The sequence below is a fragment of the Saimiri boliviensis genome, chromosome 12, assembly GCF_048565385.1.
Source record: "Saimiri boliviensis isolate mSaiBol1 chromosome 12, mSaiBol1.pri, whole genome shotgun sequence".
Classification (NCBI taxonomy): Eukaryota; Metazoa; Chordata; class Mammalia; order Primates; family Cebidae; genus Saimiri; species Saimiri boliviensis.
In genome coordinates, this window is record NC_133460.1 from 86,688,172 (window position 1) to 86,711,459 (window position 23,288).

Below are 23,288 nucleotides of genomic sequence, written 5' to 3' on the forward strand. Positions count from 1 at the left end.
GCTCGAGACCATCCTGGCCAACATGGTGAAACCCCATCTCTATAAAAATACAAAAAACAAACAAACAAAAAAAACAGCTGGGCATGGTGGCACACAACTGTAGCCCCAGTTACTTAGGAGGCTGAAGCAGAAGAATTGCTTGAATCCAGGAGGCGGAGACTGCAGTGAGCTGAGATCACGCCACTGCACTACATACAGCCTTGGGTGACAGTGTGATACTCTGTCTCAAAAAAATAAATAAATAAAAATAAAATAAAAAGCCTCACTTGGGCTAGCAGGCTGGGGGCTGGGTAGGGGTAAGAATCCCTCAGGCAGACTGGGCGCGGTGGCTCACGCCTGTAATCCCAGCACTTTGGGAGGCCAAGGCGGGTGGATCATGAAGTCAAGAGATCGAGACCATCCTCGTCAACATGGTGAAACCCCGTCTCTACTAAAAATATAAAAAATTAGCTGGGCATAGTAGCGGGTGCCTGTAATCTCAGCTACTCTGGAGGCTGAGGCAGGAGAATTGCCTGAACCTGGGAGGTGGAGGTTGCAGTGAGCCGAGATCGTGCCATTGCACTCCAGCCTGGGTAACAAGAGCGAAACTCCGTCTCAAAAAAAAAAAAAAAAAAATCTCCCAGGCACTCTAAGTAGACCACTAGCAACAGATCCTCTAACCAAAGTCCCCTCCTAGGCCAAGTTCCCTCTCCCACCCCACCCTCAATAGCATACTTCAGGGCTGTCTAGCACAGGAACCTGCCCAAGAAGGGCCACCTGTCTGGCCACCCCATGACAGCTAGGGGTGAGAAGCAACAGTCTTGGGGTGAGGTGGGGAGCAGACTGGAAAATCCAACTTTCCCCCAACTTTTCAGGGAGATGGGGCCAGGTTGGGACACTTGGGAACAAACTGTAGGGTCTTGGGTAAAGGAGAGGTGTAATTCAGGGGAACAACTTCAGAAGAGGGGAAATGTGAGGTCAGAGTAAAGGGGCCCAATTCATAGTCTTAGGAAATGCAAGTATGGGGAAAAGATTGCCCTGGACTGAGTCATTATTAGGCATCAATGACCAACCAGGACACTGTCAAACCGAAAAGTCTCTTTATTGATCGGTACCATACATGACTCAAATGGCCCAAAAAAAAAAAAAAAAAAAAAAATTACAGTTGGGGTGGGTTGTCCACCTTCCTCACCCCACCCCCTCAGCTCCTGACTCAATACCCTTCCAAAAATGGCAACTGGAGTGGAGGAAATAGGGTGTGGGGGACCCCAGAATCCAGAGGGAAGAGAGGTGGTGTTAGCACTTCCTGGGACTGGCCACAGGAAAAGGCAGCAAAGCCACAGAGCTGGCCCAGCCAAGTGGAACCCTGCTCCTGGATGCACCCTGGCCAAGCTGAGGATCCCAGCTGCCTCCTGCTCCTCCCTTCTACGAGGAAGGAGAGGCAGGGGATACTGACAGACGAAGACCGGCTACCTCAGATGGGGGTACAAAGGCCTGTTTTTCTCTGGGGGGCTTAGAGCCGGGACGTTCTCAGTTCAGTGGCTCCTTCCCCTCTGTGAAGGGCAGAGTAGGATTATATATGCAGTTGGAGGGGCTGAGGGAAGAGGGTTCCGGAGAAAAGTGGCCAAGCACCTCTCCCATCCCATGCCTGCCCAACTGAGACAAAACCAAAAATACAGCAACAAACAAGGCTGTTCCCTTCCCTCCACACTCCCCAAGGGAGGAAGCCTCTCCTCCCTGCATCCTAGACAACTGCTCTCATGGAGGACTCATAATGAATATGCACACCATGGGGGTGGGGCTGGAAGAGAGGGAGTCACGAGCACGAGGGAGGACAGGCCAGAGTCCAGAGGATGGAAAGACAGAGATAACATCAGGGGTTTATCACCAAAATGTGGCCACTGATGTCCCCTAACCCCATGGCATGCCTTCTCCAACTGCAGTCACCCCAGAGGAAAGGGGCAGAGAGATGGCAAAGTGTCTCCTTGGTCTGAAGCTCTCACACTGTATAAAATGGTATGCATACCCCCTCCCCCACTCTCACCCCCACCTGGGCCCTAGCCGCCCCCCCATCTGCCAAGAGTAGGGAGGTAGCTGGACTTTTAATAGGGGGAAAAGGGGGGACATGAATGATTTTTTTTAACTTACATTTTTAATAATATTATTTTTTAAAAAAACTTGGAGCTGGGATAAGTGGCAACAGGAAGGAGGGGCCCAGAGCTTTACCCCTCTATCACCAGCTGCCTAGGGGAAGGGGCATTCAACCAAGCCCCATAACTTTAAGTCCCTAAGGGCTGTGGGTACAGACAACCCCCAGGCTTGAAAGGAGTAAAGTCAGGGGGATGGGAAACCCAGAATCTGGGGTGAGGATGGAGGCAAATGCCCTGGGGGGTGGTCAGGACATTTCTCAGAGACCCAGGTTCCACGTAGGCATCCACGAGTACCCCCTTCCCCCAAAAGGCTCTGCAGAGGCCAGGCCCAGCCCAGGGCCACTGGGGGGCAAATCTTGGCACCTGCCCCCAGCGAGTCCAGTTCCTCCCTGAAGCAGGTGGATGAAGGCTGCCCATTTTAGATGCTCGGCCTCTTCATTCTGTCTTCTGCTTCCTGGGGCTTCGAGGGGTGGGACAGGCTGGCAGAGCGCTGGGTGGCCACAGCAAGGCCTTTTACTGGGAGGCCTGTGACGTAGGGTTCTCCGATTTGCTTTCTTGGCTGGACGGAGGCTTGCTGTTCCAGGGACTGTTGGCGCCCAGCGCAGGGGAGTTGTTAAAGCTGTCCTCGTCGTCAATGCCGTTGGCTGCGTCAAACTGGGTGTTCTCCAGCCGGGTGATGAGCCTCTCGTCCTCGTCCCCGAACTCCCCGCCCATCAGGGTGGGCTCCCCCACCACCATCACATCCTGAGAGTGGCGGAGGTCCCCAAACATAATCGGGGCAAGGGCTCGCCCGGCCCAGGGCGGCAGATACCCCCAGAGCCCCAATACCCACCCTGGAAGCTCAAGCGTCCCCACCCCCTCCTCACACCCAAATTAAAAACCCCAACTCCTGACACCCTCAGCTCCTGGAATCCTTCCCACTGAAGGACACCAGAGCATCACAGCCTTTAGCCCATATCCATTAAGTTCTATAAATCACTCTACTTCCCTAGCTCCCTAGTCCATCTCCCCAGAATTTTAGGGAACTCCTCAACTTCTGTCCACATGTAAGAGAAAGGGAGCAGATCAAAAACATGAGGGAGGGCCATGTGTGCATGGGCATGGGCGTATATTCTAGATCTGCAAACACTCCAGTCTTCATGTCTCTCTCAGTGTGAGTGTGAGCTGGATGGTACGTGAGCCCCAAGCTGTCTGTCCTCAACGTCCGTTATGTCCTCACGGATGTCTCTGTCCTTTTATGCCCTAGCTTCCTACGGCTGAGTCTATGTGATCACAACCATGCAAGTCCCTGACAAGGACTCTCTCACCAGTAAAAGCGGTCAGCCCATGCTGGCAGAGTACATGAGAAAAACTGTCTTTTGCTTTTATGCCTGCTGTGAGCTCAGGCTTGGACAGGGGTCAAGGGTGAGTGGTGGGGCAGCCCAGAAGAGAGAAGAAAGCCGAGATGCTTACAGGTACCTGGCTGGAGAGGGCGAAGGTGCTAGCTGGGCTCTTCTTCTTGCTGTTGCTGTTGTTGGTATTGCCACCCCCCGAGCTCATGGTGCTGCCCCCTGACATCTTCCGTTTCCGCCGTTTGCTGGGCTGCTGACGTGTGGGCTCCGCTGTGCCGGGGAAAGGAGACTCAGATGGGAGAGTGTCCTGGGTCCCCTATTTTCCACTGTGGCTCCCAAGGAGCATGAGCCTGCCCTGATCCCAATTTTGTAGACCCAGGAGCAAGGAAGGGGCAGGGAAAAGTTCAAAAGGAAATAAAGATATAGCTTTGGGGAGCAGTGTGAGATCTTGGTAAGAACAGGCGCAAGCACTCACCGGGGGGTGCTACCATGCGCTGCCACTTCTGGAAAAGGCAGGTCTTGAGGCAGTCACGGGGGCTGAGGCTGTAGGTCTTGTGGCGGGACATGAGCTCCTGCATGGGCTCGAGTATCACACAGAGCTAGGGGTAGACCAGGAGGTGGCTTGTCAAGGGACAGACATGGAGCTGAGACTAAATGGACTGGGGCAGAAACTGGGTGCTTGGAGACTCACTCGGAGGTAGTTGAGAGTAGAATTGGACAGCCCACACCGGGTGATGTTTTTGGAGAGCTGATCCAACATTTGGGGGTCTTGGGCCTAGAGTGGGAGAAAAGACAAGCAAGAACACTGACACCTGGGTTTCCTCTGCTCATCTGCCTTATCATGAGAGCACTGTGACACTCCTGAGAGAGGACAGCCTCTTATTAAAACTGCTGTTCAGATGAAGAAACCCTAACCCTGTCTAAGGTCACAGAAAATGGCAGGCCTCATTCCACCCCTCCCCCGTCTGCTTTCACTCTTTCAGCCTGATTCCTGTTCAAAACTCACATGCATGGCAAGGATGCTGCGGGGGATGAGCTCTCGATGCTGCCGGATGCTGAAGTGCCACGTCTTTATCCGCATCATGTCGTCAAACATGAACTCCAGGTACAACCGGCCCTCCACACATACCTGGGGACAGGCTTGTCACAACCCTGCCCCCTCCCAACATACCATACCTGAAATATGTCTATTACAATCTCCCATTTGCTTACAACTCTCCCACTGCATACACTTTTGTCACCTGCACATTAAATCTGGGTGCAGCAACCCCCACCCATATACCTGGCCTGTACACACACACGACACATGCGCAGACACACCCACGTACACACACACACACACACACACACACACACACACAGACAGTAGAAAAGCTTAACAGATCTTGTCCTCTCCCCATGCAGCTAGTGATATACCCATCTGCTCTAAGCTATGTGAGGGCAGACTCTTGTTCACTTGTGTAGCCCTGGGGCCCAGAAAACTATCTCATATAAACGCAATACATGTTTGCTTGACGGCTGCAACCCTCCCTTCTTATTTTGTCACTTCACATTATGGCTCCCCGGGGAACAGCTGTGAGTATAAACTAGGAGAGAGACAGGGAATCAAACCCAGGTGCCATGGCGTTCCATATCCAGCTGGGTTGCTGACCTGGGTGAACATGGGCTTGCCATGCTGGGTCACCATGCTGCCCTGGTCACAGTCGAGGGACACAAAGTTGCTGTGGAATGCCTCCTTGGGGTGCTTAAGCACATAGTACAGCTCCGTAGCACCCCCCTCAAAGATACTGCGGAAGTAGCGTGGGATCAGGGTCCGGCCAATGGCTGCAGAGATGGGACAAACTCTTCAGGACAAAGGGACTTCAAAAGGGGCCAGGCAGATGCCTCCCCTACCAAGCTAGACATCCCCTGGCACTCCCAGACCCACTTCCAGACCTTAGAACTACACAGGAGGTATACACCCTGACAGAAAGACCCCAGAGGCCACTTACTATATCTCTTTGGTCCATCCTCCAGGCAGAAAGTGATGGTCAACATGGCATCATCCTCAAAGAACTCAGTCGTGAAAGCATCCCACCAGAGATTGTCACACTCCTAGAAGCATGGTGAGATGTATGTGTTCACGTGTCATAAGCTATCCCATGGGGTGCCCAGATGGCCCTCCTGCTCCCAGCCCATTTTCCCTTGGCCATACCTCTGTCCAGTTCTGAAGGCGTTTGTTAAGCTCAAATATTCTGTAGTCCGTTTGGTTGCCATATGGTGTGTGCCTCCTGGAAGAAGTGAAGGAGGGAGGTTAGTAGGAGCAGAGCCTCCCTACCCCACCCCCACCTCAGCCTTCTCCCAGTGGAAAGCACCTTCCTCCCCACTGGACTCCACTTACCCAATCCCTGGCTCCAGGTATGTAGGCGGGTACATGGGAGTTGGGCTGTGTAAAGGAAGAGGCTATGAGAATGAGGGTGGAAGATAGGAATTATTGGGGGTGGGGGGGCTACTCCCTCCCCTTTCCAAGCAGGATCCCACCTGGAGAAGGGTTAGGAAGTGGCCAACAGACTCACTCACCCCACATCCCGATCCAGCATGGTGCCGGGATGGAAGGGGGGGAAGGCGTTGCCGTTCGGGGGCTCCTTCGGCGAGTACAGCTTGAATGACTTTGAGGAACAACCTGGAAGACAAAGAAAGGAGTCATAGGCGGGTTTGGTGGTTCACGTCTGTAATCCTAGCACTTTGGGAGGCCAAAGCAAGAAGACTCCTTGAGCACAGGAGGTCAAGGCTGCAAGGACGAGTGTCATAGCGAGACCTCACAACCAGCCTCATAGCAAGACCCTGTCTCTAAAAATAATTTTAAAAGTTAGCTGGGTATGGTGGCGCATGCCCATGGTTCCAGCTACTTGGGAGGCTGAGGAGGGAGGATCGCTTGAGCCCAGGAGTTAGAGGCTGCAGTGAGCAGAGATCATACCACTGAACTTCAGCCTGGGCAACAGAGTGAGACCCTGTCTCTCAAAGAAACAGGAGCCCCCTCACTCCCTTTTGGGAGCTCTTCGATAAGCCTGCTAGACTGTGTAGTTAGGGACTGGTCTCATGGCACTCCCTGGCCTGATTACAAGAAAGTGACGGACTAGGGGGCAGCTACCCTAGGGATCACCAGTCTAAACTCGGCTGTACCCAAGATCCTATTTCTTAATTTGGCTGAGTCCTAGACGACAGAAGAGGAATTGAAGCTGGGAAGAATTATCACAGAATAAATAAATATCCAAACACTAGAATATAATTTTGATAAACCCCCTTTTAATCTAAGTAGTTTCATAAAATCAAATCATCATCATAACCTTATGAAGTTTCAGGGCTGACCATAATATTCCCATTTTACAGATGAGGCAACGGAGGGCTCAAAGGAACTTGCCAAGATCATAAAGCTAGTAACTGTCAAAACTAGGACTTGAGCTCCGATCTTCTGATTCCCACATCCTACAGCATTTCTACCAGCTGATCCCTCTATTGCCCTCTAGAGACCAAAGTGGGGGAGGAACAGGGGGAATTTTCTAACTGCCCCTCCTCCAACCTCAGGGTCTTGGAGGGCAAGTGATAGAAAGATAAATGGGGGTGGGTGCTTGTTGGGTGCCGCCTACCAGATAACCAGTTGGGCCTTCTGCAGCCCCACTAACGGCCACTCGCTTATCAGCCCAGCCCCTACCCCCATCCCTACCAAGGGTAGAGTATTGTCTGCAAACCAGAAACCCAAAAGTCTCAACCCCTTTTCTCTTTTGAGTTTTGGAGTACGGGAGGCAGGCAGATGAATCTCCTTTGGATCCCACTCTACCTACAATTGAAAAGTAGGTGGTTCGGGAACTATGTCCCTCAGTCTAGGGACAAGTGGTCACTCGACAGGGGTCTCGCTAGTGTGTATCTGGGCATGTGCACATGTCCTCTCTCTCACCTCACCTAACAGCAAACAGTTCCTGGAAAACTATTTTCTGACAGGGAGCAGTGTTAAATTCATACTTGGGTATGCCCCAGGTACCTCTGCAACTGTTCCCCCTTCTCTGAGAAGGGGAACAGAACCCAAGCTCTGGGTCCCTTCTCTGAGAGGGGGAAATAGTTGCAGAAGTACCTGCGGCATACTCAAGGAGAAGAAATTGAGGCACAGTCCAAAAGTTCATCTGACTCCAATCGCATTTGCTTCCTTGGGTCCCTAAAACTGGACTGTATTTGGGAGGGCAGCTGGATTGACTGTATCTATGTCCCCTCCCCAACTTAGATGCAAAATCTATTTTGTTCCTTGGGGGGAAGAGACAAAAGAAGACCCTGTGCCAACATGTGTCATTTAATTCTCTCCCCAGGGCCTTGTCCTCACGATGCAGGCAAAAGGAAGGTCCCAGACTGCACAGTCCCTGAAGGTGCCAAGAGTCAGAGCCTGTGTGTGCCTGCACACACGTGTGCTTCATCCTGCCTAGCAGGCTTCCACCCTCAGCTCGCCCCAACATGCCTATCAAGGGCTGGAACCCAGCAGCCCCAGGCAGAATCAGAGTGCCCCCAACAGGCCCTCACCCCATGCACAAGCTCTCACGGGCCACGTCCACATGCTCCAAGAACAGCACACACAGTCTTCACATGCCAGTCTGTACTGAGCTTGTGTCTCCAGAAAGAGACAGTCCCCACCAAGCCACCAAGTATCCCCACTCCAAAGACAGGTAGACTAAGGCCACACAGGAAGCTCAAGCTCACACAGCCCACCAGAGGCCAGGCCTGGGCAATGAACCCAAGAGCAGATTCTCAGACCTGGCCCTCATCCTCCAATTAGGCCATCCTTTCTCCCACAGCCTAACCACCCCTGCCTCCTCCGTTTTGAGGCCACTTGAAGAAATGTGTTAGCTCAAGAACCTGAAGAGAAGGGAAGCAGGACGCCTGGGTTTCTCGACAGTTTTGAAAAAAAAAAAAAGTCTCAGAGCCTTCCTTTCTCTCTCTAGAGAATGAAGAGGCATTGTCTGAAACTGGGTAAACAGCTCTAAGGAGCTAAAGCCCGACGCTCTGGGCCTCTATTTGCTCCTCCAGTGAATGGACACAAACTCAGCATCCCTCCAGAGCCACAACAACTCCCAGTAGCCCCAGCACAAGAGCTTGGGAGTGAGTAGAGAAGGGGAGGGACATCACCCAGACCATCTGTCCCTGTTGCTGCCTGTCCCCAGCAGCAGGGGTAGAGGGAGCAAGGTGGGGAGCGGGGGGGGGGGGGGGGGGGGAGGGGAGATGTGTCATCCAGCCCTAGAGACAGCCATAGCCCCCTTCCCACCTCTAGCAATCTGGAAGCCTTCAGGAAGGGGGAGAGAAGAGCCCAGAACTAGTAAAGTTTTCTCAGGGAGGAAGCTGCATCTGGGGCTGAGGGGGGGCACCTCCAGCTGGGCATTGTCATGGTAACCAGGCTGACCTGAGGGCAGGCCCCCTCCTTTAGGGGCTGGCCACAGGTCAGCAGGCCTGAGCACCCCGGCTGCTCTGAGCTGGGGCACCTCTCCCCCAGCCAGCAGACCAGGCCCGGGCCAGGCTGAGGGCCTTCCGCCCACCCCCAGCAGGCTTGCAGGGTGCCCAGACTTACCTGGGAGAACTGAGGGGGCCAGGAGAGGTGCGGGGAGCGGCTGCAAGCCCAGAGGGGTCCTGGCAAGGGTGAGGGCTGAGGGGGGACAACTTCAGCCGCTCATGTCCCGAGTGGGACGGGCAGGCCCGGTTGGGAGCTCCACTCCGCCGGCCGCACAAAGACTCGCACGCACAGCCTCAGCCAGCCCCGCGGCGGCCGCAGCCCCGGGGGAAAGTTACAATGGCCACTGGGCCAGGGGCCGGGGGCCAGGGGGCCGGCCTGGGGGGCGGGGGGCCGCGGGGAGTCCGGAGCCTTCTTTGTTTGCAAGGTTTCCCTCAACAATGGCTGCTCCGCTCTTTCCTCTCTCCTCCTCCTCCTCCTCTGCTTTCCCCGCCGCCGCCTCTCGCTGCCTCTGCCTCCGAGCAGCCCACCCGCCCTCCCCAGGCCACCGGGCCCCTCTGCTGGGGGCACCAGGAGAGGCAGGGCCCGGCACTCACACTCACTCACACTCGCACACTCAGACACACACAGCGCCCGCCGGCTGCCTGCCTTTCTCCCTTTCTCTCCCTGCCTCCCTCCCTCCCTCCCCGCTCGCTCTCTCCGAGCCTCGCTCAGAATGAGGCCCCAGGGCGGGCGGAGGGTGGAGCTGCCCCCACCGGCCCCGCCCCCTCCCTGCGAGGAAAGAGGAAGAGCGAAGGAGGGGAGGGAGGCTGGGACGGAGGGACTGCTGAGAAAAACAAAAGAGAGATAGAGACTGGGAGAGACGGGACGGATCAGACTGGGCTGAGAGAGACCTGGATGGAGGAGAGGCCTGTAGGGGCCAGGAACGAAATGCAGCCCGCCTCCTCCCAGCCCCAGGCACGGTGCTCAGGAGCGAGCACGGGGGCCAAAGCCACTCGCACAGATGGAGGAGTGTGGGCTCCTCTCTGCAGACTCCAAGATCTTCAAAGCACCTCCCAAACCTCTCTTCCTCGCCCCTGTGATGGCTCAGGTTGAAGGCTGGCCCGGGCTGCCACCCTGGGCTCCCCTGGTGAAATCCCGGAGCAGATGGGGGGAGGCTCCAGGGGGTTATTTTTGACAGAGACACATTCTGACATCAGCCAGTAAATACTGATTGAAGAGGGGGACACTGCAGTCTTCCCTGCCCCCAACCCAGCTAAGTTCCAAGCCTTGACTTAGATACCTCTTAAAAGGAAGCCCCCTTCCCCACCACTACCACTGAAGACGAGTGGGTGCCAGGGAAAGATACATTGTCAGAGCTAGGGAAAGCCAACTTGGCCATCCAAGAGTTCCCAGAAGGAGCCTAGTTTGCTGCTGAATCCTCCCCACCGCCCCAGAAAAAAAAGGTATATGGTTAGTGGGTAGGGTCTGTACTCCCATCCAGCAGGGGCATCCCAAGGGAGCAGGTATTGCTATTTTTTTCCTAAGGTAATTTTGTTGCAGCAGGAGCAGGTATTTCTAAAACTTGTGTAGGGCTCCAGGCCCTGCTCTTGGACAGATAGGAAAAGGAAAACAGTACACGTATGTACACACACACACACACACACACACACACACAAGGGAAGGCTGGGCACGAACTTTCTATTTCCTTCTTTGCAATTTGAGTGTCTGCTTCTCTACTCCCTGTCCCTGCCCCCAACTATATTCACACATAACTCCAAGGACAGGATTTCTCATGACATACTCACTAGTTAACTGTGCAATAATATTGCACCTGGCTCTGTGAACATCTTCCACATAAATAACACATCTCACTTTCACATAAATCAGTACCTGATACACATTTCATACTGTGATATCTCTTTTTTTTTTTTTTTTTTTTTGCCTGAGACGGAGTCTTGCTCCATTGCTTAGCCTGGAGTTTAGTGGTGCGATCTCGGCTCAGTGCAACCTCCACCTCCCAGGTTCAAGTGATTCTTCTGCCTCAGCCTCCCGAGTAGCTGGGATTACAAGTGTGTGACACCATACCCAGCTAATTTTTGTATTTTCAGTAGAGACAGGGTTTTGCTATGTTGGCCAGGCTGGTCTCGAACTCCTGACCTCAGGTGATTCACCAGCCTTGGTCTCCCAAAGTGCTAGAATTATAGGTGTGAGCCACCGCGTCTGGCCATCAGCCTATGATATATCTCAAATCCTAAATATACCCAAATCCTGGACACACACACACACACACACACACACACACACAGAGTCTAAGTCATACACCACACTGGGACCTATAACACTTAGGCATCCTGACCTTAATACAGACACAAAAACTGTGTTATAACCCCTAATCCTGTGACAGCCTATCACATACACACCCCGATCATTTATTATGCAAGGACTTAACCTAGAAATCACCCTCTGAAACCTGCGTACCATTCCTCATCAAAGCCTGGCCATACGATAAACCTCAGCTTTCACAAACATACTGAAATGTATGACATTCAGCCAGACTGCAACATATAGCCTATCACCAGGACTTAAGACATTCCCACTGACTCTCAAATTTATAGCTTGGGTAGCCCCACTTCTCCCCCACTGCCTTTAAACTTTCCAAAGTGCATTCACAGGCAGTACCTCAAGAGATCCTCATAGTATATAGGGCCAAATACCCTAACAGTGAGATTCTAACAGATCTCACTGAGACAAGATGACTGGGGTGGGTTGGGGGCGTGGGTTGAACCCTGCACTTCTAAACCCACTGGATATAAGCCAAGCCCTGCAGCCATTCCTATTCCCTTCCCCCTCCAGGCCTCAAATCACTGTCCACATGGGGAGGAGGGTATGAGCTCTGGCTTCTGCCTCCAGCCCAGAGCTCAGAACCCCCATCTAGCCTGTCTCCTCAGACAGGAGGAACTACAACGGCCCTCCAGTCTCACTGTGGGGTGGAGGAGCCCCTAAATGCCAAGATGTATCAAGACTGGCAAATCATTTAAAACAGGCTTTCTCCTAGTTCTCCTTCTCCAGCAAGTCTGCTCCTTTCTCTGCTCTGACCCGATTCACCCAGTTGCACAGGGGCAGAACAGGTCCAGCTAAAAAGAGCAAATCTGAGTTACAAGGCCTTAGAATTAGTGGTGAGGTGGAGGGAGCAGCAAAGAATGACAAAGATGATGAGGGAACGTACTCCTCCTGGAGGTGGGGACTCAAAGGACAGCCGCCTGCCCCAGCCCACAGGATGATGTACCAGCACTGCCCCCTGCCTGGGCCCCTGGGGCTCCCTGACCCAGGCCTCCAGTGTGCCTGCCCCCCTTCCTTTGTCTGTGCCCGGCCTCCCGTTGGCCTGGCGCTCTGCCATCCTCCTCTCCTGGCTCCCAGCCGCCACCACTGCTGCCTCCTCCCCTCCCCCTACTCCTCCCTGCCTTAACCCTTCTGAGCCACAGGCTGCCCCAGACAGGCCCTAGCCCCCTCAGCATCTTGCTCAGGGTGATGCCCTTAGCAGACGCTCTCCCTGTTCTCAGCCATTCCAGCCCCAGAAGCTGGTCCTCACCCCAGGAGCACTATGGGAGCTGGGCGTGTATATGTGTGTATCTTGTGGTGTTTCTGCGTGTGCATGTGTGTGGGTCTGTGTGCGCTCTGGCTTCCCTCAGTCACATGTGTGGGGCATGTGCTGTCTCTGCCGGGCTGGGGGAGGAGGAGGAGCCCGGAGACAGCAGAGCACAAAGGAGAGACTCAGACAGACAGGCAGGCAGGCAGGCAGGCGGCAGGCGGCCTGCCAGGGCACCTCAGCCCTCACCCCAGGGCTGCTCAAGGTGGGGGAAGTCTTCGGGCCTGGACTGCTACATGCTGCCAGGCGGCCCTCGTGTTCAAGCATGTGCTTCCCTCACCCAAGCAAGCCGCAAGTTGGGTCCCCTCTCTAACCCCAACTGCTACTATTCCCCACCTCCACTCTATTCTCAAGCCCCTCCCTGAGTGGTTCTCCTTGAAGTCTAACCTCCATCCAACCTCTATGGCATCAATCTATAAGACTTCTTCACGATCTGGAAAAAGACTCCCTACTCTTCCCTATCTTTTGCCCCTTCTCCCTCCGTCAGACCACTAGACACAAAAGGAACATGTCTTCTGGGGCACTGACTGAAGTTGTCTCCTCACCCACCCACATACCCCTGGGCTTGGGCCCTCTTCCTTTTCCCATGCTGCTCCAGGAGACTAAGAAGGAGAGACTTTATCTCTCCTCCCACTAAACCCAGGCACCCTGCCCCAACTTCAGGGCCAACCTCCCATGCACCTCCAGCCTGACAACCCCTCCATACATACATATCCCCTTACCCAACATTTGTAGGAACTAAGAATCAAAATTTAAGACTCATCCCTCTAGCTTGTTCAGATCCTTAATTTTTGCTCTGCCCTGGGGTGGGCTAAGAACATGATGGATCCGAACCAGGTACCCAGCATGGGGCAATCATAGGAGAGAAAATACACACATATAAACATGTACACTAAACTGGTAGGAGGAGGGATGATGGGGCCAGGCAGGATTCCAGCTTGGCAAGCTCTTGCCTCTCCTTTCCTCAACTCTCTGCAGCACCAGCTAGTGGTTCCCAAACCCGGATATTCTAGGATTCTTAGGTTCCCTTAGCCCTCCTTCTGGGTCCCATGCCCCTTAAACATCAGCCTCAGCAGGCACCTGAAGTGTGTGCCCAGCCCAGCTTGGCCTGGGTCACATGATTTTCAAGGAAGCTTCCTCACTGGTAGCTTCCCCTTGGGGATTTGTGGGGGAGTGGGGGGTGTCCAGTTGTGAAGTATGTAGCCAAACCAGGCTACATTCAGGGACACTGACTTCCCAGAGAAAGCTGACTCCAGTCTGGGGCAGAAGGGCCAATTCCAGGACCCTGAGTCCTGGGGCTGGAGACAGACACGGTGCTGTGAGGCCCTCTGTAGACTACCTCTCCAGGCGCATGGCTGCTCCCTTTCCTCCTGGCAGTGAGGTAGACCCACCCAGCCCCACCAGAAAAAAATCTCAGACCTAGGCTATCCCTGGCAAAAGTTGACATGTGTTTTGAGGAGGCAGGGATCTGAGCCTGGGTCCTCTCTCAAGTTCTCAGTTTGGGGCCAAGAATTGCTCCCCCAGCTCACCTCTCCACAAATCACTCTATTTCCTAGACTGCCCTCCCACTAGGGCAGAGATGCCAGACCCAAGAGTCTAATTATCTGGCACCTCTTAGGAGTACCTCCAGTGCCTCAGGAGGGCCAAACCTTCCCTGGCAACAGGCAGGAAAAGTTGAAGGAGGGCAAGATGGGCCCTAATCAACTACCTCCCTGCAAACAGGGTCCTCATTAACAGCATGGGGGGAATGTCACAGGATAGGTAAGAGGCAATGGGCAGCAGACAAGCGGGGGCAGCCCAAACCAGCCAATCACAACTCTATGGTGACCTGAGGGGGGGGGTCAAAAGTCCAGAGTCACTTCTGATTGGCTTACAACCTGGAATTCTGAGAATTTCAGCCCCCCCAAACCTCTCACCAATTAGCCTCCCCCCAAAAAGACATACACATAAGCCACCCCTGGCGTCTCCTTCCCGTGCCTCTGAGCTGCTACGCATTTATACAGTTGGGGAAAACCCTACCCGCCGGCCTCAGGCCCCGCGTAGCCCTTCCAGCCCTCGGCCTCCCCCATGCCATCGACGCCCCCCCACACAAGTTCTCGCCAAACACGGGGTGAGGGGTCCGCGGGGAGAGTTGGGCAGGGAGGGGCCGGGTGGCCGCGCGCCCCACTCACCAGGACAGGCACAGCCCACTGACATCTTCACATCGCCCGCCGCTGGGGACCCAGCCGAGTCACGGTGCCCGCCCCTCGAGGGGACAGGCCGGGCATGAGCCGCCGCCGCCGCCCGCGGCCCCCGCTGCCCGCCCGGCCCGGCTTCGGCCCGGTTTCGGCCCGGTGCGGGCGGCCCCTGGCTGCAGCGAGGGGCCTGTCAGGCGCGGAGCAGACAGGAAGGAAGCCAAGCAGGAAGGCGAGCGGCCTCTGCGTGTGTGCGCGCGGGTGTGCGTCCGCGGAGTGTGTGTCCGTGTGTGCGCGTGTGCGTGTGCGTGTCTGTGCGCTCCCGCCGCCCTCCCAGCCGCCGCCGCCGTAGTCGTCGTCGCCGAGCGCCCCCCTCTCCGCCCTGGCGTTCGCGCTCCCTCGCGCCGGCGCCGGCTCCCCAGACCGAGCCGGGCAGGGCCGGGCTTTATTAATATGCTAATTGTCCTGCTAGTGGGAGGGGAGAGCCGTGTCAAAGTGACCCGGGAGAGCGCGCAGCAAGCGACGACGTGCGTGCGCCGCGCGACGGGCGGGCGGCGAGGGGCCGCGAGCGCTCAGGGAACGGCATGCATGTGACGCAGCTTTTAAAAAAGGAGACGGAGGCAGAGACCCCAGAGAGGGAGGGCGAGGGGGAAGGCGAGGGGGAGGGCTCGGAGGCGCAGCCGAGCGCTCGGTGTCGGTCCTCCGGGTGCAGCCGGGTGGGGAGCCTGGCTGAGCCGGAGCGGGAGCCGCGGCTAGGGAAGGCGGAGCCGGGGTGGGCAGTGAGGTGTAGCTCTCTCCACCGCGGGCAGCGCTCTAGGAGGGGAAAGGGACTGCCGACCCCCTGCTCGTGCTCCCTGCTGAGATGCCAGCCTTCTTCTAGAGGCCCCTTGTTTCGCGTCCCTACCCTAAACTGGGTGGGCAAAAAAGCATTCTCTTAATTCTTGTAGCAACCCCCCAACTCACCCCCTCCCTAAATTAACCACTCCTCCTTTGCCTGCGAAACCAGTTGGGACTAGAACTAAAAGGGTTAATTAAGTGGGGTCCCCGCCCTCCTCCGCCTAAGGGCTTGGGATCTGCGTTTTGCTGGGGGTGGCGGAGAGGCTGAGGAATAACCACCAGATTGGATTACGGAGGGGCAATACGAGGCCATCCTTCCTCTTTACCGACTGACGCAGCAGTCAAGATACTCTCCTCCCTTTCCCCTTTCTCCAGCCTTGGCGCCTTCACCTCCGTACCAACCCCCCCCCCCCACCACTGCCTCCGACCCCCCTGCCTGGAAGCTGCTCTCCTTTGAGGGCTTCGGAGATGAGAACAGGAAACAGGCCCTTCCAGTGCCCCCTAACCCAGAGAGGCAGAGGCTGTGGGCCGTGGGGGGTTGGCGGGGAGATGATATGGATGGCCAATATAAGGAACACTCCTTCCCCAAGGAGGAGCCTCCCAACCTTCAGTCACAATTCAAGGACTCCCCAACCCAGCCCTAGGAGGGGAGGGCCTCCATCACCATTTCTTCCCAAAAGCTCAGCTTTAGCTGCCTTATAAACAGGAAATACCTATTAGCCTGGAGGAGGGAAGGGAGGGAGCCGCCTGGAGTAAGAGAGTTGACCCCCTCCCTCCTGGGGTCCCCAGCTGCTAGTTTTTCTTTAAGCTTCATCATGGGCTCCAGGGATAAAGGTTGGGGACTTTGACTAGTGCCTCCTCCCTAGGGCATCTGGCCTAGACTGGATAGGGGGTTCTTCTCTTTGTTACTTAAAGGGGTGTTGGTTGAGAAGGCTGTTTGGTTCCCTCACTCTGGCTGAGAGTCTGCACGGCTGGCTTGACTGGCTGGGGGAGGGTTACAGATGCAGAGGCTTAAGTGTTTATGAAACCTCTTCTCTCCACCTTAGGTTTTTGCTGAGGGAGCATGAAATGATGGAAGGGTGCAGAGTTGGAGGATTGAAAAGAAGGCCTGCCTAGGAATGGAGACCCTCTCTACCATGTGCTTAGGATGGGGGAGGAGGAGCTCTACATTGTGGATTCTCCCACCCCCAAGTTTCCCCATCCCCACCCCCACCAGGAGCAGAGAGGACCTGACTGAAGCCATCCACACTCACACAAGTATCTCCTTGGCAGCATCCCCTGACTGAGTGCACCCCCTCCCGCATTCTCCCAGACAAAGGTCAGCACTAGAGGGAGTAGAGAAAACCTAAGACAACAGAACATGGGCCTGGAATTGTGGATACCTAGGTTTGTATTGAATGTAAGCTTCGCTCCACACTAGCTGAGTGATTGCAGACGACTGACCACCCCACTCGGAGCACTAGCTTTATCCTCTGCCATTGGTATCTATGACTTGGTGAGAATCAAACTAGACAATGTACACCCAGTCACCTAGTCCAGCATCAGCCAGGTAGTCCTGCAGATATGTGTTCCTTTCTCTTCTGTACGAAGATCTTCTAAAAATGAAAAAAAGATAGAAAAAGAAAAATATAGCCGGGCGCCGTGGCTCAAGCCTGTAATCCCAGCACTTTGGGAGGCTGAGGCGGGTGGATCACGAGGTCAAGAGATCGAGACCATCCTGGTCAACATGGTGAAACCCCGTCTCTACTAAAAATACAAAAAAATTAGCTGGGCATGGCAGCGCGTGCCTGTAATCCCAGCTACTCAGGAGGCTGAGGCAGGAGAATTGCCTGAACCCAGGAGGCGGAGGTTGCGGTGAGCCGAGATGGCGCCATTGCACTCCAGCCTGGGTAACAAGAGCGAAACTCTGTCTCAAAAAAAAAAAAAAAAAAAAAAAAAAAAGAAAAGAAAAATATAGGCCGGGCGCGGTGGCTCAAGCCTGTAATCCCAGCACTTTGGGAGGCCGAGGCGGGTGGATCACGAGGTCGAGAGATCGAGACCATCCTGGTCAACATGGTGAAACCCCGTCTCTACTAAAAATACAATAATTAGCTGGGCACGGTGGCGCGTGCCTGTAATCCCAGCTACTCAGGAGGCTGAGGCAGGAGAATTGCCTGAACCCAGGAGGCGGAGGTTGCGGTGAGCTGAGATCGCGCCATTGCACTCCAGCCTGGGTAACAAGAGCGAAACTCCATCTCAAAAAAAAAAAAAAAAAAGAAAAATATAAAGAAAGATATGTGTTCCTTTCTCCCCTTTTTTTTTTTTTTTTTTAAGATTATCTAATTCCAAGAGAGTCAGGAGGGGGCTGGATTGGCAGGACAATTTGAGATGATGTGGAGGAGGGGGAATACCTGCCTTGACCACCGGCTCTCTTCTGTTCATGAATTTGCCTTCCCCCAATCCTGTGTCCACTTACCCCTAAGGCCACTTATTCCAAACAACTAGCTTGGTCAGATTCCATGGTGATCAACACAATGGTGATCACCTGGGTGGATAAGGGGGATTACAACCCACTCTTTAAAACAGGCGTCCCCAAACTACGCCCAGCGGGCCGCATGCGGCCCCCTGAGGCCATTTATCCGGCCCCCCGCCGCACTTCAGGAAGGGGCATCTCTTTCATTGGTGGTCAGTGAGAGGAGCACAGTATGTGGCGGCCCTCCAGCGATCTGAGAGACAGTGAACTGGCCCCCTGCGTAAAAAGTTTGGGGACGCCTGCTTTAAAAGGTCTTTGCCTCCTGTGAATCTGAGATTTCCTTCTTCTAAATTACACGTGTGGAAGGTAGGTTAGGAAGGAAGAAAAAACTGCCTTAGTTGAGCATGCACTAGTGCCAGGCAGTGCACTAGGCCTTTTACACCTGTTGACTCATTTACCTTGCTTGAAGACCTTTGGAAGAAGGTGCTATTACCTCCATTAACAAGTAGGAAAACTGAAGTTCAGAGATGATAATAAATTTAAACTTGCCTGCAAAACACTGTTCTCCCTCTTCTTCACCTACTAGTTAATGGTTCCTTAACACCTTAGTTCTAGCTTCACCTTCTCTGGGAAGATTGCCTCTCTCACTCCCACTGACACTATAGCCTATTTAGTGGCCCAGTTACCGGTAAGAAAATAGCATCTAAATACTGTTGAATGGGTGGTTAAAATAAGTGATTGGGCTGAGCTAGGTGGCTCACACCTGTAATCCCAGAACTTCAGCAGGCCAAGGTGGGTGGATCACCTGAGGTCACCAGCCTGGCAAACATGGCAAAACTCTGTCTCTATTAATAACACAAAAATTAGCTGGGCGCAGTGGCCCATGCCTGCAATCCCAGCTACTCGGGAAACTAAGGCAGGAAAATCACTTGAACCCCAGAAGGCAGAGTTTGCAGTGAGCCAAGATCCTGCCATTGCACTCCAGCCTGGGCGACAAGAGCGAAACTCCATTTCAAAAAAAAAGGTGATTGAGGCTTCTAGAGGAATTCCACTTAGGGAAGTTAGGTAACTTGGCTAAGATAACAGAGCTAACAAGCACTTGACCCAGTGCTTCACTCCTTGCATTACTTCTAGTGTGAATCAAACCTGGAGAGGGAGAGGAGAACATCTTTGGAGCATCTCTGGGAATTGTGGTATAGGCAAGAATAGGGCTGGGCACGGTGGCTCATGCCCACAATCCCAGCACTTTGGGAGGCTGAGGTGGGCAGGTTACCTGAGGTCAGAAGTTCGAGACCAGCCTAACCAACATGTAGAAACTCCATCTCTACTTAAAAAAATACAAAAAATTGGCCAGGCGTGGTGGCTCGTGCCTGTAATCCCAGCACTTTGGGACGCCAAGGCAGGTGAATCACGAGGTCGGGAGTTCGAGACCAGCCTGACCAACATGAAGAAACCCCATCTCTACTAAAAATACAAAGTTAGCTGGGCTTGGTGGTTCATGCCTGTAATTCCAGCTACATGGGGGTCTGAGGCAGGAGAATCGCTTGAATCCAGAAGATGGAGGTTGCAGTGAGCCGAGATCACCCCATTGCACTCCAGCCTGGGCAACAAGAGCAAAACTCCGTCTCAAAAAACTAATAATTAGCCAAGCATAGTGACGCATGTGTGCAATAGCTATTCGGGAGGCTTAAGTAGGAGGATCACTTGAACCCGGGAGGTGGAGGATGCATTGAGCTGAGATCTTGCCATTGCACTCCAGCCTGGGCAACAAGAGGAAAACTCCGTCTCAAAAATAAAAGAGAAGTCACAGAAACCTGGCAGACAGAGGTGGAGCCTATGTGGAGGGAGGGTCTTCAACTTAATGACAATACCCTGGAGGACTGGAGGCTTAGCTGATTCGTATAGATGCGTATAAGTGCCCGGTATTCTCTCTGTGGGTATAGTAAAACTCACATAACATAAAATTAACTTTTTTTTTTTTTTTGAGACAGTCTTGCTCTGTTGCCAGGCTGGAGTGCGGTGGTGTGACCTCAGCTGACTGCAACCTCCACCTCCCGAGTTCAAGAGATTCTCCTTCCTCAGACTCCCGAATACCTGGGACTACAGGCATGGCACACCATGCCCAGCTATTTTTTTTTTTTTTAAAGTAGAGTCAGGGTTTCATCATGTTGGCCCAGATAGTCCCGATCTCTTGATCTCATGATCTGCCCGCTTTAGCCTCCCTAAGTGTCAGGATTACAGGCATGAGCCACAGCATCCGGCCCAAATTAACCATTTTTAAAGGATCAATTCAGAGACATTCTGGCTTTTTGTTTATTTCTTTTCTTATTTTATTTTATTTATTTATTTATTTTTTTGAGACGGAGTTTCGTTCTTGTTACCCAGACTGGAGTGCAATGGCACGATCTGGGCTTACCGCAACTCTGCCTCCTGGGTTCAGGCAATTCTCCCGCCTCAACCTCGTGAGTAGCTGGGATTACAGGCACGTGCCACCATGCCCAGCTAATGTTTTGCATTTTTAGTAGAGATGGGGTTTCACCGTGTTGACCAGGATGGTCTCAATCTCTTGACCTCGTGATCCACCCGCCTCAGCCTCCCAAAGTGCTGGGATTACAGGCTTGAGCCACCAAGCCCGGCTCTTTTTTTTTTTTTTTTTTTTTTTTTTTTTGAGACAGAGTTTCAGTCTTGTTACCCAGGCTGGAGTGCAATGGCGCGATCTCGGCTCACTGCAACCTCCGACTCCTGGGTTCAGGCAATTCTCCCGCCTCAGCCTCCCGGGTAGCTGGGATTATAGGCACGCGCCACCATGCCCAGCCAATTTTTTTTATTTTTAGTAGAGACGGGGTTTCACCATGTTGACCAGGATGATCTCGATCTCTTGACCTTATGATCCACCCGCCTTGGCCTCCCAAAGTGCTGGGATTACAGGCGTGAGCCACCACACCCGGCCATGTTTTGTATTTTTAGTAGAGACGGGGTTTCACCATGTTGACCAGGATGGTCTCGATCTCTTGACCTTGTGATCCACCCGCCTCGGCCTCTCAAAGTGCTGGGATTACAGGCTTGAGCCACCGCGCTCAGCTATTTCTTTTCTTATCTCTTTTCCTTTTCAAGACAGTGTTGCTTTGTTTCCCAGGCCGGAGTGCAGCGGTACAATCTCAACTCACTACAACCTCCACCTCCCGGGTTCAAGCTATTCTTCTGCCTCAGCCTCCCAAGTAGCTGGGATTACAGGTGTGCACCACCACACCTGGCTAATTTTGTATTTTTAGTAGAGATGGGGTTTAACCATGTTGGCCTTGAAGTGATCCATGCCCTTTTGCCTCCCATAATGCTGGGATTGCCCGGCTGGAGTGCAATGGCTCAATCTCCACTCACCGCAACCTCTGCCTCTCAGGTTCAAGCAGTTCTCCTGCCTGGGCCTCCCAAGTAGCTGGGATTACAGGCATGTGCCACCACACCCAGCTAATTTTGTATTTTTAATAGAGACAGGGTTTCTCTGTGTTGGTTAGGCTGGTCTTGAACTCCCGACCTCAGGTGATCCGCCTGCCTCAGCCTCCCAAAGTGCTGGGATTATAGCCTCCCCCTTTTTTTTTTGAGACAGGATCTTGCTTTGTCACCCAGGCTGGAGTGCAGTGGTATGATCATAGGTAACTACAGCCTCAAAATTCTGGGCTCAAACAGTTCTTCTGCCTCAGCCTCCCAAGTAGCTAGGACTGTAGGCACACACCACTATGCCCCCCTAACTTTTTTATTTTTTGTAGAGACAGGTTTCTTGCTGTTAGCCAGGCTGGTCTTGAATTCCTGGCCTCAAGTGATCCTCCTGCCTTGACCTCCCAAAGTGCTGTGATTATGGATAGACATGACCCACTGCCTGACCCTGGCCCTTGTTTTTTGTTTTTTGTTTTTATGATGGAATCTCACTCTGTTGCCCAGGCTGGAGTACAGTGGCTCAGTCTCAGCTCACTGCAACCTCTTCCTCCTGGGCTCAAGCGATTCTCCTGCCTCAGCCTCCCTAGTAGCTGGGACGACAGGCTCGCGCCACCACGCCTGGCCGATTTTTGTTATTTTTTTGGTAGAGACAGGGTTTCAGCATATTGGTTAGGCTAGTCTTGAACTCCTAACCTCATGATCTGCCTGCCTTGGCTTCCCAAAGTGTTGGGATTATAGGTGTGAGCCATACACCCGGCAGTTTTTTTGTTTTTTTATTTTTTTATTTTGCTTTTTTGAGACAGAGTCTTACTCTGTCGCCAGTCTGGAATGTAGTGGCGCAATCTTGGCTCACTGCAATCTCCACCTCCCAGGTTCAAGCAATTCTCCTGCCTCAGCCTCCTGAATAGCTGGGACTACCAGTGCCTGCCACCACACCCGGCTGTTTTTTTTTTTTTTTTTTTTTTTTTTTTTTTTGCCTACCCAAATCAAAATGACTCGCTAATTTTTGTATTTTTAGTGGAGACGTGGTTTCGCTGTGTTGACCAGGATAGTCTCATTCTCCTGACCTAGTGATCTGCCTGTCTAGGCCTCCCAAAGTGCTAGGATTACAGGCATGAGCCACCATGCCCAGCCAGTCTGTTTCTTATTTTACAGTCTTGCTGTGTTGCCCAGGCTGGACTTGAACTCCTGGGTTCAAGCAGTCCTCCTGCCTCAGTCTTTTGAGTATCTGGGACTGCAGGCCTGCACTGCCACACCAAGCTTCTAGATTTTGTTTGTTTGTTTGTTTTTTGTTTTTGAGACGGAGTTTCGCTCTTGTTACCCAGGTTGGAGTGCAATGGCGCGATCTCGGCTCACCACAACCTCCGCCTCCTGGGTTCAGGCAATTCTCCTGCCTCAGCCTCCTGAGTAGCTGGGATTACAGGCACGCGCCACCATGCCCAGCTAATTTTTTGTATTTTTAGTAGAGACGGGGTTTCACCATGTTGACCAGGATGGTCTCGATCTCTTGACCTCGTGATCCATCCGCCTCGGCCTCCCAAAGTGCTGGGATTACAGGCGTGAGCCACCACGCCCGGCGCTTCTAGATTGTTTTTGTTTTTGTTTTTGTTTTTTTGAGACAGAGTCTCACTCTGTGGTCTGGGAGTGCAGTGGCAAGATCTCAGCTCACTACAATCTCTGCTTCCTGGGTTCAGGTGATTCTTCTGCCTCAGCCTCCTGAGTAGCTGGGACTACAGGCATGTGCCACCACGCCCTGTTAATTTTTTTTTTTTTTTTTTTTTTTTTTTTTAGTAGAGATGGGATTTCACCATGTTGGCCAGGCTGGTCTTGAATTCCTGACT

The 23,288-nt window shown here is 53.3% G+C and overlaps 1 protein-coding gene across 4 annotated transcripts; it reads right to left on the minus strand.

The window, feature by feature from the left end:
- Positions 1-1,057: 1,057 nt before the first annotated feature.
- On the minus strand, positions 1,058-15,166 carry LDB1 (LIM domain binding 1). Of its 4 annotated transcripts, none has more exons than XM_039465252.2 (11): positions 14,724-15,166; positions 6,020-6,122; positions 5,841-5,885; positions 5,655-5,730; positions 5,452-5,554; positions 5,112-5,284; positions 4,467-4,589; positions 4,152-4,235; positions 3,936-4,059; positions 3,588-3,730; positions 1,058-2,873 (listed from the first exon to the last, which is right to left on the minus strand). In XM_039465252.2, the coding sequence occupies exons 1-11, from the start codon at positions 14,746-14,748 to the stop codon at positions 2,643-2,645; spliced, it is 1,230 nt and encodes a 409-aa protein (XP_039321186.1). In that variant the 5' UTR covers positions 14,749-15,166; the 3' UTR covers positions 1,058-2,642. The 4 variants fall into 4 exon arrangements, with proteins under 4 accessions (XP_039321186.1, XP_039321185.1, XP_039321187.1 ...); XM_039465251.2 differs by having other exon boundaries at positions 3,582-3,730; positions 14,724-15,008; XM_039465253.2 differs by lacking the exon at positions 14,724-15,166 and adding an exon at positions 9,045-9,642 and having other exon boundaries at positions 3,582-3,730.
- Positions 15,167-23,288: the final 8,122 nt, after the last annotated feature.